We start from the raw sequence: 16,710 nt of genomic DNA on the forward strand, positions 1-16,710 counted from the left end.
ATAATGGGTGCTCCAGAGTACATAATTATAATATGCAGAAGGAGCAAAGAAACCCTTTTTATTTGGATACTACTGACTACACTTTTCATTCAACCAAAAAATAAACAACCATTATTCTAATTAATTATAAAAACTAACACAGTGGAGATTTCATCACCCTAGCAACATATATCTGAAGATGGTAATTATCTTGGCATTAATGCAATAGTGTTAATAACCCTGAAGAAAAAATGCCATTTGTTTAGGTAATTCCCAGTAAATCTCACTACTTTCAAGAGAATTTGTCCTCTGTCCTGAAGGATTTGAAGTCCCAGAATCCATAACTTCACAATGGAACAAAATGAGGAAGGGTTTGCTATATTATTACAGTATATTATACTTAGAGCCTAAGGGATGTTGGGAAATTATTCATCAGTGTATCAAGGTATCATGGTATCAATGGAACTGTCTCATAGGCCCAGTTTTATAGGGCCCCCAGGTTCAATGATACAGTTTAAAAATAAATGGCAGTAAGCTCATATTGTCATATACGTAAACGTCATAAACAAACTTGTACTGCAGAATGTTTGAGGAACAATATGCAGAAAATTGCATTTAGGCTCAATTATTGAATGCAGGGAGGTGCAAAGTGTTTCCACAAACCTCCATTTTTTCCCTAACAAATCAACATGAACCCACTTTTATGTGTCTCCTTTGAAAGGGATGTTCCAGGTCACAACCTAGAAAGAGATGGTGAACATCTTATTACATTTACAAGACTGAACAAATACATTGAACACTTCATTTTTAATTTTGAACATGTGGATCATTTATACAGAATTATTTTAGAGACAATATAATTAACAGCAGAAAACAGTATGATAAGAAAGGTCATTATTTGCTTGTGCTTTTTATTTCTATCTTATTCATCTCTGGGCTCAGAATAATAATGTAGACCTTTGGTAAAAATATACATGCCACTACTCCACTGCTAGAAGATAAAATAGCAAACACCTCCACTGCCATCATGTACTTCCCTGTGGTGCTGAGGTAGGCTGGGATGAAGGAGATCCAAACAGCTCCAAATATCAACATACTAAAGGTGATCAGTTTGGCCTCATTGAAACTGCCTGGCAACTTTCTCACCAAATAAGCAACTACAAAACATAAAGTAGCTAAAACCCCCATGTATCCCATTGTACAAGAATAAGCAACAGATGACCCCTTGTTGCATTCCACAATAATGATGCCCATCTTAGATTTATTATCAGTGTATTCAAAAGGGGGAGAGTGTGCAAGCCATCCAGCACATATAATTACTTGTATAGCTGTGCACACAAGCACCAGGGTGTTTGTGACTCGAGAATTCAACCACATTCGCCCACTACTCTTTGGCTTTGTGAGGTTGAAGGCGATCACCACCATCATTGTCTTTCCCAAAACACATGACATGCACAAGACAAAACTGATCCCAAATATGAACTGCCTGAGGATACAGGTTATAGTAATAGGGCGACCAATGAACATTAAAACACAGAGAAAACAGAAAAACAGGGAAACCAAAAGAATGTAACTGAGATTCCGGTTATTTGCTTTTACAACTGGAGTATTGGCATTCTTTAAGAAGATAAACAGGATGCTTAGGGGAAGGAGAGATCCCAGAATCGAAAGAGAAGCCAAAGTACCACCTAAGACCTCTTCGTATGACAGAAACTCCAGTGTTCTATTCCAGCAGCCATCATGCATTTTATTTGCCCACATATCTTTAGGGCATTTCATGCAGTTTGTGGAATCTAAGAAAATTAAATATGAAATACAAGTATGAGCAACCAATGTAAACTACAAAAGAAAAAAATATAATCTACCAGTTCCAGTAAATAATGGTATCTATTGAGTATCATCCAGCTTTCTGGACTCTATCTTTACACCTTACCGTGAATATGGTTTAAGTACAACTGATTAAGTGCAAATTTAATAATGGAAGTAAAATTCTTGATTGAGATTACTTGGGGTTACAAGATTATGATTGTTTGTGTCTACATTACGGGAGGTTTTTTGTTACCTCGAATAAACTGGAATGACCTCAAACTACCTCAAAACTCGAATGGTATCTTATTTAAGAAAAAAATCAGACGTCTAAAACCCAAACTAAAATTACCGACTTAAAAATTAAATTGAATTAGACTGAACTAGAATCTAGTTTTTTCTCCAAAAAAACCCGAATGTCAGGAAGGTTATTAACATCTTCAAATGGGTCACTGGACCTCTGCCATTGACTTCTACATGAACTCGGCAGATTTTAAGTGGCTTACTATCAAATTCTAGTTGTTCCCAGGGTCGAGGTATGACAAATCTCAAATTCGAATTTGAGTTTTGTCTAAAAATCCAACTCAAAAATTCGAATTTACCATTCGAACTTTAATTAATCTGCCCCTACATGTTATTAAGTTAGGTAAAGTATGAAAACCAAATACAGTCTGTTTCATTGGGTTCACCTGTTTCATTGCTAAACTCATCTTCTGAACACAAGATACAGTCAAAGCAGCAGACAGGTTGTCCCTTCCTTTGAGCTTTTCTGTATCCTGGAGGGCAACTCTCACTGCATATGGATTGTGGTGCCTAAAAGAAAATAAATAGAAGCTTTGATGAGATATATTAAGTTCAGGTCTAATTTTTTACCAATGTTATATACAGTACATGCTCCAATAAGGAGAAGTAGTATGGTGTCAGTATGGCAAAACCAGCCTTAGTGTAGGGACATAGCTAGAAAAAGGACTCAGGCTTCAACTGAAGGGGATGAATTTCTTCCTGAGTTTCTATCTTATCCATCTCTAGCCTACCTAAGTGTGGGGGTATATTTTGTCTCTACACTATCAGATCTATTACCTCCATGATTATTGTTCAAATGAACTACCTTTAGTCTGTTCAGTAAACCTTATGTTTATGATTAAAAACTACTGGCACTCATTTTTTTTCTTTATTTTAAACTGTTTAAGCCCCTAAATTACAGTCCACAACAACGACTTTCCTACAGACATTCGGTCCAGTGAAGGCTCAGCCGAGAGAGAGGATCACAATGTCACAGTACTCGACTATTCAGCTGCTCTGGTTTAGAAGCGACACCCCTTATATCAGTTAAATTTTTTTACCTGTTTAAATTTGTGATTCCATTTGATATCACTTTGGTTGATTATCAGTTGCTGCTTTGCAGGAGCAAATGGGAAGAAGCTGCCAATCTGAGTATAGGTAACCGTTCCCCTAGATGTCACCCAGTTCACAATATCATACTGTCTTATGGGTCCTTCATTTGCAGAATACAATTTTTCTCCTGATTTCATTTGCAGATTTTTGAGGTATTGGCTCAGCTATATTACAAACAGAAAAAAAAATGTTACAGTGTTCAGATGCAGCTGGATATACATTGTTGAACGTACAAATATGTATGTGTGCTTTCTATGGGACATGTATTGTGATGAAACAACTTAGTTAGTTAAAGCTTCAGATTAGAATGTAAGATACTTTTAGATGTGTCTACACTTATTTTAGGGGAATGTTAAAAGCCAGCAGGATCACATGTTGCCTGACAACACCAGAAACATGTGCATATTTAATCCATGGGGCTGGTTATTGCACCTGGGAAAATGTTGCACCTTTCATTACATATGAAGGTATAGGTCTTAAGGTGGCCATACACGGATAGATCCGCTCGTTTGGCGATATCGCCAAACGAGCGGATCTCCCTCCGATATGCCCACCTTGAGGTGGGCAATATCGGGCTGATCCGATCGTGGGCCCTAGGGCCCAACGATCGGATCCTAGCGTTCGCCAAACGGGCGGTCGGATCGCGGGACCGCATCAACGAACAGATGCGGCCGCGATCCGACGGGATTTTTAACCCCATCCGATCGAGATCTGGCCGACTTTCGGCCAGATCTCGATCGGGGAAGCCCGTCGGGGGCCCCCATACACGGGCCAATAAGCTGCCGACTTGGTCTGTCGGCAGCTTTTAGCGGCCCGTGTATGGCCAGCTTAACTCTGCCATTATCTGTCCACAGCCTTACTTATCACCTTCGGTAGTCCTATAGTATGGTAATCACCTTACCAAATTCCAGTAATGGCAGGTCCAGTTGCTAATAGCTGAAGATGGAATTCTCCATGTTAACGTTCTTATACTCTTGCCTAGAGATACTATAAAACCTCAGAACAAATATTGTTTGTACACAGTTCTGTAGTGAAAATTAAATTTTATGGCATTCTTTTAAAGTCGTGGTCAGACAACTTTTTCCTGGGCATCCAAATTCATGCTGAGAATGATCATCACAAACTGCTAATTTGTTTAATTTGTTCAAAATGAATTATGCACCTCATATTCTGTGCTTTTCTGTAGTAGGAAGTAGATCAGGAGACCCACTATGTTTGTTTTTGTCAGCTTTAAATGCGAAGTGCAATGAAATGTGAATGCCATAAAATGCAACTCATGAGTAGAACCAGGCAGAAAATAATGGAATCTCAGTAGACGCATTTCGTTGTGCTCAAACCTGCATCTCAAACGCTCTTCAAATGCATAAAAAATGTCTATGTGTAAGAGCCTTAAATCAAAGGGATGATAGATGTTAGTAAACAATGTATTCCCCCTCCACCCACTGGTGTCTTTTTTCGCCTTCCTGAGTGCAAAAAATTGGAACCTTAACTTGATTCTACATATATTCTACATATTACAAAAACAATTAAAAAAAAATGTACCAGTGTAGGCTGAAAATGTTCCCTTACGTTTAACTGATAACCAGAAAGTTGCATGGATAACAGCATTTTGTGCATTACAGCAGCAAATGAATACACAGTTCTGTAAACAGCATACGTTATGCTATAAGTCTTTGTTTCAGAAATATAATCAAAACTTTTTAATGACTCGTTTCCAGTACAATTCTTTGGGTCAACTATTTGACCATATGTGGATTTGTCTGGGGGTAGACACAGAAATAAATCATTCCAAAAATCAGCAGTGAAATAACTGGGAAATGTGGTTGGATTGATGCTGTATAGAAAGTCTTGAAACCCGGGAATTTTTTCTCTGTGCACTGAAAACTGTATAGAACCATTAAGATCACTCATAAATGTGGAAGATGAAAATAATTCTGGTATAATCCAGACTCTCCCATGTTGTGCAATTTTAGCAACTGAGTAAATCAAATGTAAAAAACGTACGTGGCTACAAAATGATATAACCACACTGGCTTTGGATTCCTCTATTACTCTAGGGACATGCACATAGGTTAAAATATATTTAGTTGAAACAACTGCAAAGTAAGCAATACATATTCCACTTTCGTGCAACACTGCCCTTAGCTCCTGGCTTGTTCTTAAATTATGTTCCTCATCCGATGTAACAAGTCCGACCCAAGTCCAGCCAAAGTAGTGGAGGAGCTGTACGAAGCCGGCATACATGGAACGGTCGTTAGGTACAATCCGGAAGAAAGATGGGAATAATGTTTTATCATCTAAAACTGGATCTTGTGCTCCATAACTAATCTAGAGACATAAAAGATAGTTAGTGGCTAAAATGGAGCAAATTATGCGTAAGTATTATATCAATAAAAGATACTTTGAATAAAAGACACTGGAGAGCAGCAGGTTAACAGTAATGTGCTGCTGACTTAGGAAAGGACTGTGCTTGACCTGAAATGTTTATTGCACCTCGATAAACATGGGAGCTCCTATTTGGAGCATTGCTTGTTCATCCTGACATTGTGTGAACAACTGGGCCCTAGAAACTTAGGGCTCATATAGCACAAAAAAGAAGAAAAAGGGATGAAGTTCAGATGCCATAAAAAGGTGTAGGAGGACATACTGTAGGTAGATAAATGAGTAGGAAAATGGACATTCAAATCAGAAAGATTTGAATGTCCAAAATTTTATACTGGCACTAAAGGGCCTCAAGTACCTTCCATGAGAACCACATTATACATTCATGAAAAATGTTCTATACCAATGACTCTACTCCTAGTCATGTCAATAGCAGCAGTCTCAGTTCAGTGATCGACTAGCTATGCACCTGATGAATTACACTACTGAATTTAATGAATACATCAAAGTTTCTTCACTGTACATTGTACACATGTTGAAATTTATACATTCTTTTTGAATACTGTGTCTGTACTTACATGTGGGTATCTATAGATCTGCGTAAGAACTGCCATGCTATATGGCAGCCCAATAAATCCAGCCAGGGGCCCTTTGGTTGTGCACCTGTAGCCTGGAACATGATCCTGTCTCCCAGAGAACAATTTCAAAGTGGCTTCCACTGCGTTCGAGACATAGTCACACGAGTCATAGATCTCATAGCCCAAAGTAACATTAGGGAGAAGTAAAGGATTCCTGTTACCAGGACATGTCTGTAGTAACGCACAAATGCTCTAAGATAAAAGAAAACAAATAAATTAGTGCCTACGCATTATTTTATATATTTTTGTCAATCACAATTTGATGAAAATAAAGACATTTGTGCTCTTATCTATTTACATGGAGATAGCATTTGTATATGACATTGTTTTAACCTGCATTTGTGGACATTTTGGTTAAGGGCATTCCAACTATTTACCATTCGTCCTATAATTCATATTCTTGTTCCTTTTCTTGTCTAAGCTGAGAGCAAGTATGGAGCAGGCCAGTCTTACCTGCCATGTTGTAATTAATGTACCAGAAGTTTCTGTGCTCTGACAACTTCACCTGCACCAACACAGCAGAATCATTAAACTCACTACTAGCCAATCAGTTTATCACAGACATCTAACACCTTATTTTTAAGAGTAAAAAGAACATTATGGCCATTTCTCCCATGTGCAAAAATACACATTCCATAACAAATGTTATGGAGTAAAACATTGCTATCAAATTATTTGCTAAAAATAATTTCTTCAATTAAATTTTTTAATTAATAATTAAATAGTAGACAATATTATTTAACATACTATAAACCGGTGCATAGAGGTTATTCTCGATCACTTTGAATTGGGGTATATCTAGCATTTCCTCCATCCATAAGAGTGAAAAAATGCAGCGATGACAAAAAATGAGCATTCCATTACCCTAAAAAGCACAAAGTGGACTTAATTGATGAACTAATAGTAAAATGAATTTTAACTGAAAAACAAAAGAATATAATCATTCTCATCATGATTATTACCCTCCCAATCCGCTGTATAAAACTGCTTACCCAGAACATAAGGATGGAGAAGGCTTTTCTGTGAAGCTATGGTTCTTTAACACAGAAAAATGATACAGTGACATTACTGCTCCCAAAATAACATCACCGTCTCTGAAGGAGCTTTGCAGCGTTGTGCCTTTCAGCCGACACATGTTCCCTTTGACACCCAGAAAAGATATTGAAGTCGTCACCAGTAAAACCAATGAAATAATAGTATTTTCACCTGTGATGGACTGAGTTCTCAACGGCATCATATAATATGATTCAAGAGTTTTCAGGTTCATAGATATGAAAGAAATAAAAAGAAATGGAAAAATATTTTTTTTCAGCAGCTAAAAGCATTATCATTATAAGCAAGAAATAAATATATTTTCATTGCAAACAATATTACAACTGGGTTTGTAGAAAATACTCTGATGCCATGAAAAACAATCATATTATTATTATTGGTTCGCTGTTCATGATTTATGCTTCATAAACCGGCAATAAAACAATGTGTGGGTTTTTATCATCTGGTTTCTGTTGCAAATGTCTTATTTTTGATACTCTCTGTAGACCCAGGTTAAATAAAATCACTAACAAAAAAGTAATAATTGCTCTGTCTTAATCATGTTTAGTCTAAAGAGACTTTTAGAGGTAAAAATATTGCTTGAAAGAACATGCGACATTTGTTCTTTTCTTATGTGAGTTTTGACATTGATCTTGTCAGTAAAAATATAATACAAATTATGTTAGTAAAGGGTCCTTGATAGCCAGTTGTTCTGTTTTTGTGTTTCCTTGTATTTTATGCATAGTAGTATTGATTTACAAAGATGTTTTATGAATGAAGAAAAGGTCCTCACACTAACACTGGTTTATTTCATGTTTAAAAAGTTTTAAAAATGAACTGTGATTTCGTGGGATAGTTAAACCCCCAGAATGCACATAAAGTGCACTCCTATATTGTGAAGCATACTCGAGTGAGAACTATGGAACAATGTGAGGACATAAGGTGCCCATACACTGAGAGATCCGCTTGAGGTGGGCAATATCGTGCTGATCCGATCGTGGGCCCTATGATCGGATCGGATCGCAGGACCGCATCGACGAATAGATGCGGCCGCGATCCGACGGGATTTTCTGTCCCATCCGATCGAGATCTGGCCGACTTTCAGCCAGATCTCAATCGGTGAAGCCCGTCGGGAGGCCCCATACACGGGCCAATAAGCTGCCGACACGGTCTGTTGGCAGCTTTTATCGGCCTGTGTATGGCCACCTTTACTCTCTAAGCCAATGTTAAACCACCCATAGACATTGTCTATTGTTTTTAAGAACTTTATTGTGCCCATTTGTGTGAATGCATAGATTGTGTGCTACCATGTTTTAGTGTCAACTGCATTGTTTGTTTCTCAAGATGATTATGCTTAGAAGCTCCATTTTCCAGACACATTTTCTGAAACACTATTTCAACTTACCTGTCATCACAGTCTTTGCCAGAAAATGGTTCTTGTCAATCTTGTTGGAGATCTTCTCTGTTATACAGCATATATAATATTATGTTGAAGTTGTTCTTCTGACAAAGCCTGGATCATAATAGCATTTGTTCTACTTCAGACCTGACTGACCCTAGTATGTTCTTCTGCTACCTAGCTTCTGTTGGCACCTAGGTTGTAGCTTTTAATTTAAAAGAATTGGCTAGGTCTGGAAAAACATTCCTAAATTCTATTCAATTCTTGTTAAGCAGTCATTACAGTACTTGTTTCTGAAAAGTTTTAGGTCTAACTAATTTTAAAATAATAATTTGCATGTGAATATCCTATACCCTGTTTCCGTTTAAATATTCAGAAAGGTTCTGGCTAAGTATTCTCTCCCAGAATCAGTCATACTGGCTGATACATTAGATAGCTTTAAGAATGGGCTGGATGGCTTTTTAGCAAGGGAGGAAATACAGGGTTATAGTTTATAGTACAAGTTGATCCAGGGACTAGTCCAATTGCCATCTTGGGGTCTTGAAGGTTCATTCAAAGTCACAACACCAATCGCCATGTTTTTACATACAATGCAGCATTTCCTTCCAGAATTCTAGCCAAAATGTGGGTATGAATGGCATCACTTAGTACATGCAGGATTAATAATGGCATTTGTGTCCAATTCACTTGTCAAGTTGCAGCTTTTACAAAGATAACTTGCAGAATTGTACATGGGGACCCTTGATTTCGGTTGGTTGCAGTGCCCGTCTTTTCATTTCAAACCTATCTGAAGTTAAACCCATGAACTTGATCGCAGTAAACTCAGATTGACTGTTGACTGACTGTATTATATGATATGAATAATGTTAGATTAGGGCTAAAGGGGTGAGCAATGTGTTCTGTCTATGCAGAACCCATCCCTTTCAGGTGCAACTATGTGTGCAGTCCATGTCTCTCCACAGGCGTGCACCAAGTGGCATCAAAAGGTGCAGTATATTAACTGTAGCTTATTATGAAGAAATAGGTGTTGTCTTCAAAGATGACTCTAAAAGTCACAAAAAGAATCTGAACTCCTTAAACCCATATAACCAAACACATTTTGCAAACAATATCATAAGTCATTTTAATTCAGAATAATGGGTCCTTTACATATAACCATTTATGAAAGACAGTAAAATGTTCATTAAAAATACAGTCAGTATAATATTAAAACCCAGTCATTTTTCAATTTTTATTCTTCTTATCTTATTGATCTCTGGTCTCAAAATAATAAAGAAGACCTTTGGTGAAAATATACATGTCACTACACCTCAGCTTGAAGATAAAATGGCTTCCACTGCCACCATGTACTTCCCTATGGAGCTGAGTTAGACTAGGATAAAGGATATCCAAACAGTTTCATAAACAACATACTAAAGGTGATCAATATGGCCTAATTAAATCTTCCTGGCAAATTACTTGCCAAGTAAGCAGCTCCAAAACAGAAAGTAACTAAACCCTCATATATCCCATTGTTCCTGAATAATCTGTTGGAAATCCTTTGTTTCATTGCACAGTAATGGTGCCCATTTTAGATTTAGCATTACTTAATTTCCTTCATTTCTCATCAGGGACCTTCTGTGTAACCACTATTACACTATTTTGGCGCAGTTTGTTTTCAGTGGATATCCACATAGGATACACAGAAGGTCCCTGATGAGAGATTGATGTTTGGCCTGGCTATACATGCATCTGGTGAGTAGGTGATTCAGCCAGAGTATGGTATTTAGATCACCTTACACCAACACTAGTGATGGGCGAATTTATTCGACAGGTGCAAATTCACGGCGAATTTGCGCCATGAATTCACGGCGAATTTGGCGGCGTCAAAAACTGGTGCCGGTGTCAAAAAAACGGGCACCGGCGTAAAAAACGAGAAAATTTGCGAATTTTCCAGCGAAGCGAAACGGCGCATATTCGCCCATCACTAACCAACACGTATATATGGAAAAGATTTTCACATACACTTTTAAAGAAAAGAAACAATAATACTGGCACATATGCACTTTAATTTTCTTGATTGAAATTATTCGCTTTCACAACTGGAACATCAGAATTCTTTAAGAAGATAAAATCAAAAGAGCAGCCAAATTGCCACCTAAGACCTTCTTCATATGAGAAACTCCAGTGTTCTATTCCTGCAGCCATCATGCATTTCATTTGCCCACATATCTTCATTATTTGTTTGCGCTTTTTATTTCTATCTTATTCATCTCTGGGCTCAGAATAATAATGTAGACCTTTGGCAAAAATATACATGAGACTACTCCACTGCTAGAAGATAAAATAGCAAACACCTCCACTGCCATCATGTACTTCCCTGTGGTGCTGAGGTAGGCTGGGATGAAGGAGATCCAAACAGCTCCAAATATCAACATACTAAAGGTGATCAGTTTGGCCTCATTGAAACTGCCTGGCAACTTTCTCACCAAATAAGCAACTACAAAACATAAAGTAGCTAAAAATCCCATATACCCCATTGTACAAGAATAAGCAACAGATGACCCCTTGTTGCATTCCACAATAATGATGCCCATCTTAGATTTATTATCAGTGTATTCAAAAGGGGGAGAGTGTGCAAGCCATCCAGCACATATAATTACTTGTATAGCTGTGCACACAAGCACCAGGGTGTTTGTGACTCGAGAATTCAACCACATTCGCCCACTACTCTTTGGCTTTGTGAGGTTGAAGGCGATCACCACCATCATTGTCTTTCCCAAAACACATGAGATGCACAAGACAAAACTGATACCAAATATAAATTGCCTGAGGATACAGGTTATAGTAATAGGACGACCAATGAACATTAAAATACAGAGAAAACAGAAAAACAGGGAAACCAAAAGAATGTAACTGAGATTCCGGTTATTTGCCTTTACAACTGGAGTATTGGCATTCTTTAAGAAGATAAACAGGATGCTTAGGGGAAGGAGAGACCCCAGAATCGAACGAGAAGCCAAAGTACCACCTAAGACCTCTTGATATGACAGAAACTCCAGTGTTCTATTCCAGCAGCCATCATGCATTTCATTTGCCCACATATCTTTAGGGCATTTCATGCAGTTTGTGGAATCTGAGAAAATTAAATATGAAATTATAAATCTGAGCAACCAATGTAACCTACAAAAAAAAAATATATAACCTACCATAAAAAGAAAAGTGCCAGTAAATAATGGTATATATTGAGTATCATCCAGCTTTCTGGTTTAAGGTCAATTGATTAAGTGCAAATTTAATAATGAAAGTAAAATTCTTGATTGCAATTACTTTGGGGTTACAAGATTATTATTGTTTGTGTCTATATTACATGTTATTAAACATGTAAAGTCTAAAATAGAATAAGGCTAGAAAATGCTGTATTTTTTATACTAAATATAAACATGAACTTACTGCACCACAAGCCTAATCAAACAAATAATTTATGCTTTCAAAGTTGGCTACAGGGGTTCACCATTTTGTAAGTTTGTTAAACATCTTTGCAAGACTAAGACTGTGTACATGCTCAGTGTGGTCTGGGCTGCCTAGGGATCATCATAAACAAAAATGCTTGAGTTCTGCATGGCTGGGAAGTAAGGCGGGGGCTCCCCCTGCTGTTCATAAGTATGATTGTTTCCCTGCTCAGCAGTTAGGGACCGTCTGACAATTCCTATCCACAGCAGTAAATGAAGGGAGAATTTCACTGCATACAGTCAGGTTTCTTATAAAAACGGTACACATTTTTAAATTAAAGTATATTGGAGATAGGTTTCTTTTTCATTAATGAAAGTAAAAATGTGATTTTATTTATTTGCCTTTACATGCCTTTTAAGTTAGGTAAAGTATGAAAACCAAATATAGTATGTTCCATTGTGTTTACCCGTTTCATTGCTAAACTCATCTTCTGAACACAAGATACAGTCAAAGCAGCAGACTGGCTGTCCCTTCCTTTGAACTTTTCTGTATCCTGGAGGACAACTCTCACTGCATATTGATTTTGGTACCTAAAAGAAAATAAATAGAAGCTTTGATGATAATTGTTCTCAGTTCTAATATTTACCAATTTTACATACATGCTCCACTAAGAAGAAGTAGTATGGTGTCAGTATGGCGTCAGTATGGCAAAACCAGCCTAAATACACGGGCGATGCTGCAGACTGTGTCAGCAGCTTATTGGCTTATTATGTGTGGGGCCATCCGACCAGAGTTCCCCAATCGATGTCTGGCCGAAAGTCAGGCAGATCTCGATCGGACAGGTTAAAAAATCCCGTCAGGCACATCTTTGCGTGTATGCAGTCCCGCGATCCGACCGCCTGTATCGGATCCATTCTAATTCGATCGTTGTAATTAAGGATTATAAGTAGGCATTTTAGCCACCTGGTGGATACAACTACTTGAATATAAAGGGATCTTTCTTGTGCATGCTTTCAACAGCATTTAAAGATTCAAAGGGGAAGCACACCTTATAATGAGATTTTTAAACACCTGGTGCCGTCCAAATATCTGGTGCCGTTCTGTTTTTCTTTTCTCTGTTGCCATAGGCGCTGATCTATTTACACATTTTGGAGATTTTTTTGGATACAGCTGAGAGACTGTGTGAAGATCGGCAGGAGAAAGTTAAAAGACTAAAACGTTTTTTTCCTTGTCATTTTTTGTTTTTCTATCGGGGAGAGATCCACTCGTTTTGAGTGGATCTCTTCGTTTATGGCCACCTTTAGTGTAGGGCCATAGCTAGAAATAGGACTCAGGCTTCTACTGAAGGGGACACGTTTCTATCTTATCCATCTCTAGCCTACCTAAATTTGTGAGTATAATTTTTCTTTACACTATCAGATCTGTTACCTCCATGATTATCGTTCAAATGAACTACCTTTAGTCTGTTCAGTAAACCTTATGTTCATGGTTAAGAACTACTGTCACTCATTTATTTTTCATTCTTTAAAGCTGGTGAAGCCCCTAAGTTACAGTTCAGAACAACACCTTTCCTACAGACATTCGGTCCAGTGAAGGCTCAGCTGTGAGAGAGGATCACAATGTCACAGTACTCGACTATTCAGCTGCTCTGGTTTAGAAGCGACACCCCTTTTATCAGTTATATTTGTTACCTGTTTAAATTTGTGATTCCATTTGATATCACTTTGGTTGATTATCAGTTGCTGCTTTGCAGGAGCAAATGGGAAGAAGCTGCCAATCTGAGTATAGGTAACCGTTCCCCTAGATGTCACCCAGTTCATAATATCATACTGCCCTATCGGTCCTTCATTTGCAGAATACAATTTTTCTCCTGATTTCATTTGCAGATTTTTGAGGTATTGGCTCAGCTATATTACAAACAGAAAAAAAATTGTTACAGTGTTCAGATGCAGCTGGATATACATTGTTGAACGTACAAATATGGCATTCATACTCTCATGTGTGCTTTCTTTGGGAAATGTATTGTACTGAAACAACTTAGTTAGTTAAAGCTTCAGACTAGAATGTAAGATACTTTTAGATGTGTCTACACTTGTTTTATGGGAATTTAGGGAATGCGTTTTCTATAATCGCCCGAAGTTGCCTCACTGAGGCAACTTTGGGCGACTATTGAAAACGCATCGCCGCGTGTTCATTAGCACAGGCGACTTTGCATTGCAGCCTATGGGGAAAAACGCTGAGGCAGTTCGGGGAGATAGTAGCGCAAAAGACGAGGCGATTAGTCGCCAGGCGACAAAATCTCCCCGAATCTCCTCGTGTGGACTAGCCCTTAAATGCGACCTCTTGTGTTTTAAACATGTGTCAAGCACAAGAAAATACAGTATGTGCTGTTTACAAAGTGCAATGTGAATGCCATAAAATGCAACTCATGAGTAGAACCAGGCAGAAAATAATGGAATCTCAGTAGACGCATTTCGTTGTGCTCAAACCTGCATCTCAAACGCTCTTCAAATGCATAAAAAATGTCTATGTGTAAGAGCCTTAAATCAAAGGGATGATAGATGTTAGTAAACAATGTATTCCCCCTCCACCCACTGGTGTCTTTTTTCTCCTTCCTGAGTGCAAAACATTGGAACCTTAACTTGATAGTCATTTCTACATATATTCTACATATTACAAAAACAATTAAAAAAATGTACCAGTGTAGGCTGAAAATGTTCCCTTACGTTTAAATGATAACCAGAAAGCTGCATGGATAACAGCATTTTGTGCATTACAGCAGCAAATGAATACACAGTTCTGTAAACAGCATACGTTACGCTATAAGTATTTATTTCAGAAATATAATCAAAACTTTTTAATGACTCGTTTCCAGTACAATTCTTTGGGTCAACTATTTGACCATATGTGGATTTGTCTGGGGGTAGACACAGAAATAAATCATTCCAAAAATCAGCAGTAAAATAACTGGGAAATGAGGTTGGATTGATGCTGTATAGAAAGTCTTGAAACCCGGGAATTGTTTCTCTGTGCACTGAAAACTGTATAGAACCATTGAGAACACTCAAAAATGTGGAAGATGAAAATAATTCTGGTATAATCCAGACTCTCCCATGTTGTGCAATTTTAGCAACTGAGTAAATCAAATGTAAAAAACGTACGTGGCTACAAAATGATATAACCACACTGGCTTTGGATTCCTCTATTACTCTAGGGCAGTGATCCCCAACCAGTAGCTCGTGAGCAACATGTTGCTCTCCAACCCCTTGGATGTTGCTCCAAGTGGCCTCAAAGCAGGTGATTATTTTTGAATTCCTGGCTTGGAGGCAAGTTTTGGCTGCATAAAAACCAGGTGCAGTGCCAAACAGAGTCTCAATGTATGTTGACAATCCACATATGGGCTACAACATGGCCAATCGCAGCACTTATTTGGCACCCCAGTAACATTTTTCATGCTTGTGTTGCTCCCCAACTCCTTTTACTTCTGAATGTTGCTCACGGGTTCTAAAGGTTGGGGATCCCTGCTCTAGGGACATGCACATAGGTTAAAATATATTTAGTTGAAAGAACTGCAAAGTAAGCAATACATATTCCACTTTCATGCAACACTGCCCTTAGCTCCTGGCTTGTTCTTAAATTATGTTCCTCATCCGATGTAACAAGTCCGACCCAAGTCCAGCCAAAGTAGTGGAGGAGCTGTACGAAGCCGGCATACATGGAACGGTCGTTAGGTACAATCCGGAAGAAAGATGGGAATAATGTTTTATCATCTAAAACTGAATCTTGTGCTCCATAACTAATCTAGAGACATAAAAGATAGTTAGTGGCTAAAATGGAGCAAATTATCCGTAAGTATTATAGCAATAAAAGATACTTTGAATAAAAGACACTGGAGAGCAGCAGGTTAACAGTAATGTGCTGCTGACTTAGGAAAGGACTGTGCTTGACCTGAAATGTTTATTGCACCTCGATAAACATGGGAGCTCCTATTTGGAGCATTGCTTGTTCATCCTGACATTGCTCATATAGCACAAAGAAGAAGAAAAAGGGATGAAGTTCAGATGCCATAAAAAGGTGTAGGAGGACATACTGTAGGTAGATAAATGAGTAGGAAAATGGACATTCAAATCAGAAAGATTTGAATGTCCAAAATTTTATACTGGCACTAAAGGGCCTCAAGTACCTTCCATGAGAACCACATTATACATTCATGAAAAATGTTCTATACCAATGACTCTACTCCTAGTCATGTCAATAGCAGCAGTCTCAGTTCAGTGATAGACTAGCTATGCACCTGATGAATTACACTTCTGAATTTAATAAATGAATACATCAAAGTTTCTTCACTGTACATTGTACACATGTTGAAATTTGTACATTCTTTTTGAATACTGTGTCTGTACTTACATGTGGGTATCTATAGATCTGCGTAAGAACTGCCATGCTATATGGCAGCCCAATAAATCCAGCCAGGGGCCCTTTGGTTGTGCACCTGTAGCCTGGAACATGATCCTGTCTCCCAGAGAACAATTTCAAAGTGGCTTCCACTGCGTTCGAGACATAGTCACACGAGTCATAGATCTCATAGCCCAAAGTAACATTAGGGAGAAGTAAAGGATTCCTGTTAATTTCCTCTACAGCAAACAT

The 16,710-nt window shown here is 38.0% G+C and overlaps 2 protein-coding genes across 2 annotated transcripts; both read right to left on the bottom strand.

The window, feature by feature from the left end:
* Nucleotides 1–869: 869 nt before the first annotated feature.
* On the bottom strand, nucleotides 870–7,335 carry LOC121396045 (extracellular calcium-sensing receptor-like). The gene is made up of 6 exons (XM_041570635.1): nucleotides 7,270–7,335; nucleotides 6,141–6,392; nucleotides 5,185–5,508; nucleotides 3,129–3,344; nucleotides 2,475–2,598; nucleotides 870–1,772 (listed from the first exon to the last, which is right to left on the bottom strand). The coding sequence occupies exons 1-6, from the start codon at nucleotides 7,333–7,335 to the stop codon at nucleotides 874–876; spliced, it is 1,881 nt and encodes a 626-aa protein (XP_041426569.1). The 3' UTR covers nucleotides 870–873.
* Nucleotides 7,336–10,616: 3,281 nt separating this feature from the next.
* On the bottom strand, nucleotides 10,617–16,710 carry LOC121396046 (extracellular calcium-sensing receptor-like). The gene is made up of 4 exons (XM_041570636.1): nucleotides 16,471–16,710; nucleotides 13,755–13,970; nucleotides 12,530–12,653; nucleotides 10,617–11,746 (listed from the first exon to the last, which is right to left on the bottom strand). The coding sequence occupies exons 1-4, from the start codon at nucleotides 16,708–16,710 to the stop codon at nucleotides 10,848–10,850; spliced, it is 1,479 nt and encodes a 492-aa protein (XP_041426570.1). The 3' UTR covers nucleotides 10,617–10,847.

Source organism: Xenopus laevis, chromosome 7S, assembly GCF_017654675.1.
Source record: "Xenopus laevis strain J_2021 chromosome 7S, Xenopus_laevis_v10.1, whole genome shotgun sequence".
Classification (NCBI taxonomy): domain Eukaryota; kingdom Metazoa; phylum Chordata; class Amphibia; order Anura; family Pipidae; genus Xenopus; species Xenopus laevis.

What these genes read in the sequence shown, in the direction of transcription:
- LOC121396045 (XM_041570635.1), bottom strand. Translation starts at nt 7,335, where the DNA reads ATGTGTCGGCTGAAAGGCACAACGCTGCAAAGCTCCTTCAGAGACGGT. An exon ending in GTGATGTTATTTTGGGAGCA is followed by an intron (nt 6,393 to 7,269) that starts GTAATGTCACTG and finishes CTTTTATCTTAG; the next exon opens with AGCATTTGTGCGTTACTACA. An exon ending in TGAGTTTAGCAATGAAACAG is followed by an intron (nt 1,773 to 2,474) that starts GTGAACCCAATG and finishes TAATTTTCTTAG; the next exon opens with ATTCCACAAACTGCATGAAA.
- LOC121396046 (XM_041570636.1), bottom strand. Translation starts at nt 16,710, where the DNA reads ATGTTTGCTGTAGAGGAAATTAACAGGAATCCTTTACTTCTCCCTAAT. An exon ending in AGATCTATAGATACCCACAT is followed by an intron (nt 13,971 to 16,470) that starts GTAAGTACAGAC and finishes TTTGTAATATAG; the next exon opens with CTGAGCCAATACCTCAAAAA. An exon ending in TGAGTTTAGCAATGAAACGG is followed by an intron (nt 11,747 to 12,529) that starts GTAAACACAATG and finishes TAATTTTCTCAG; the next exon opens with ATTCCACAAACTGCATGAAA.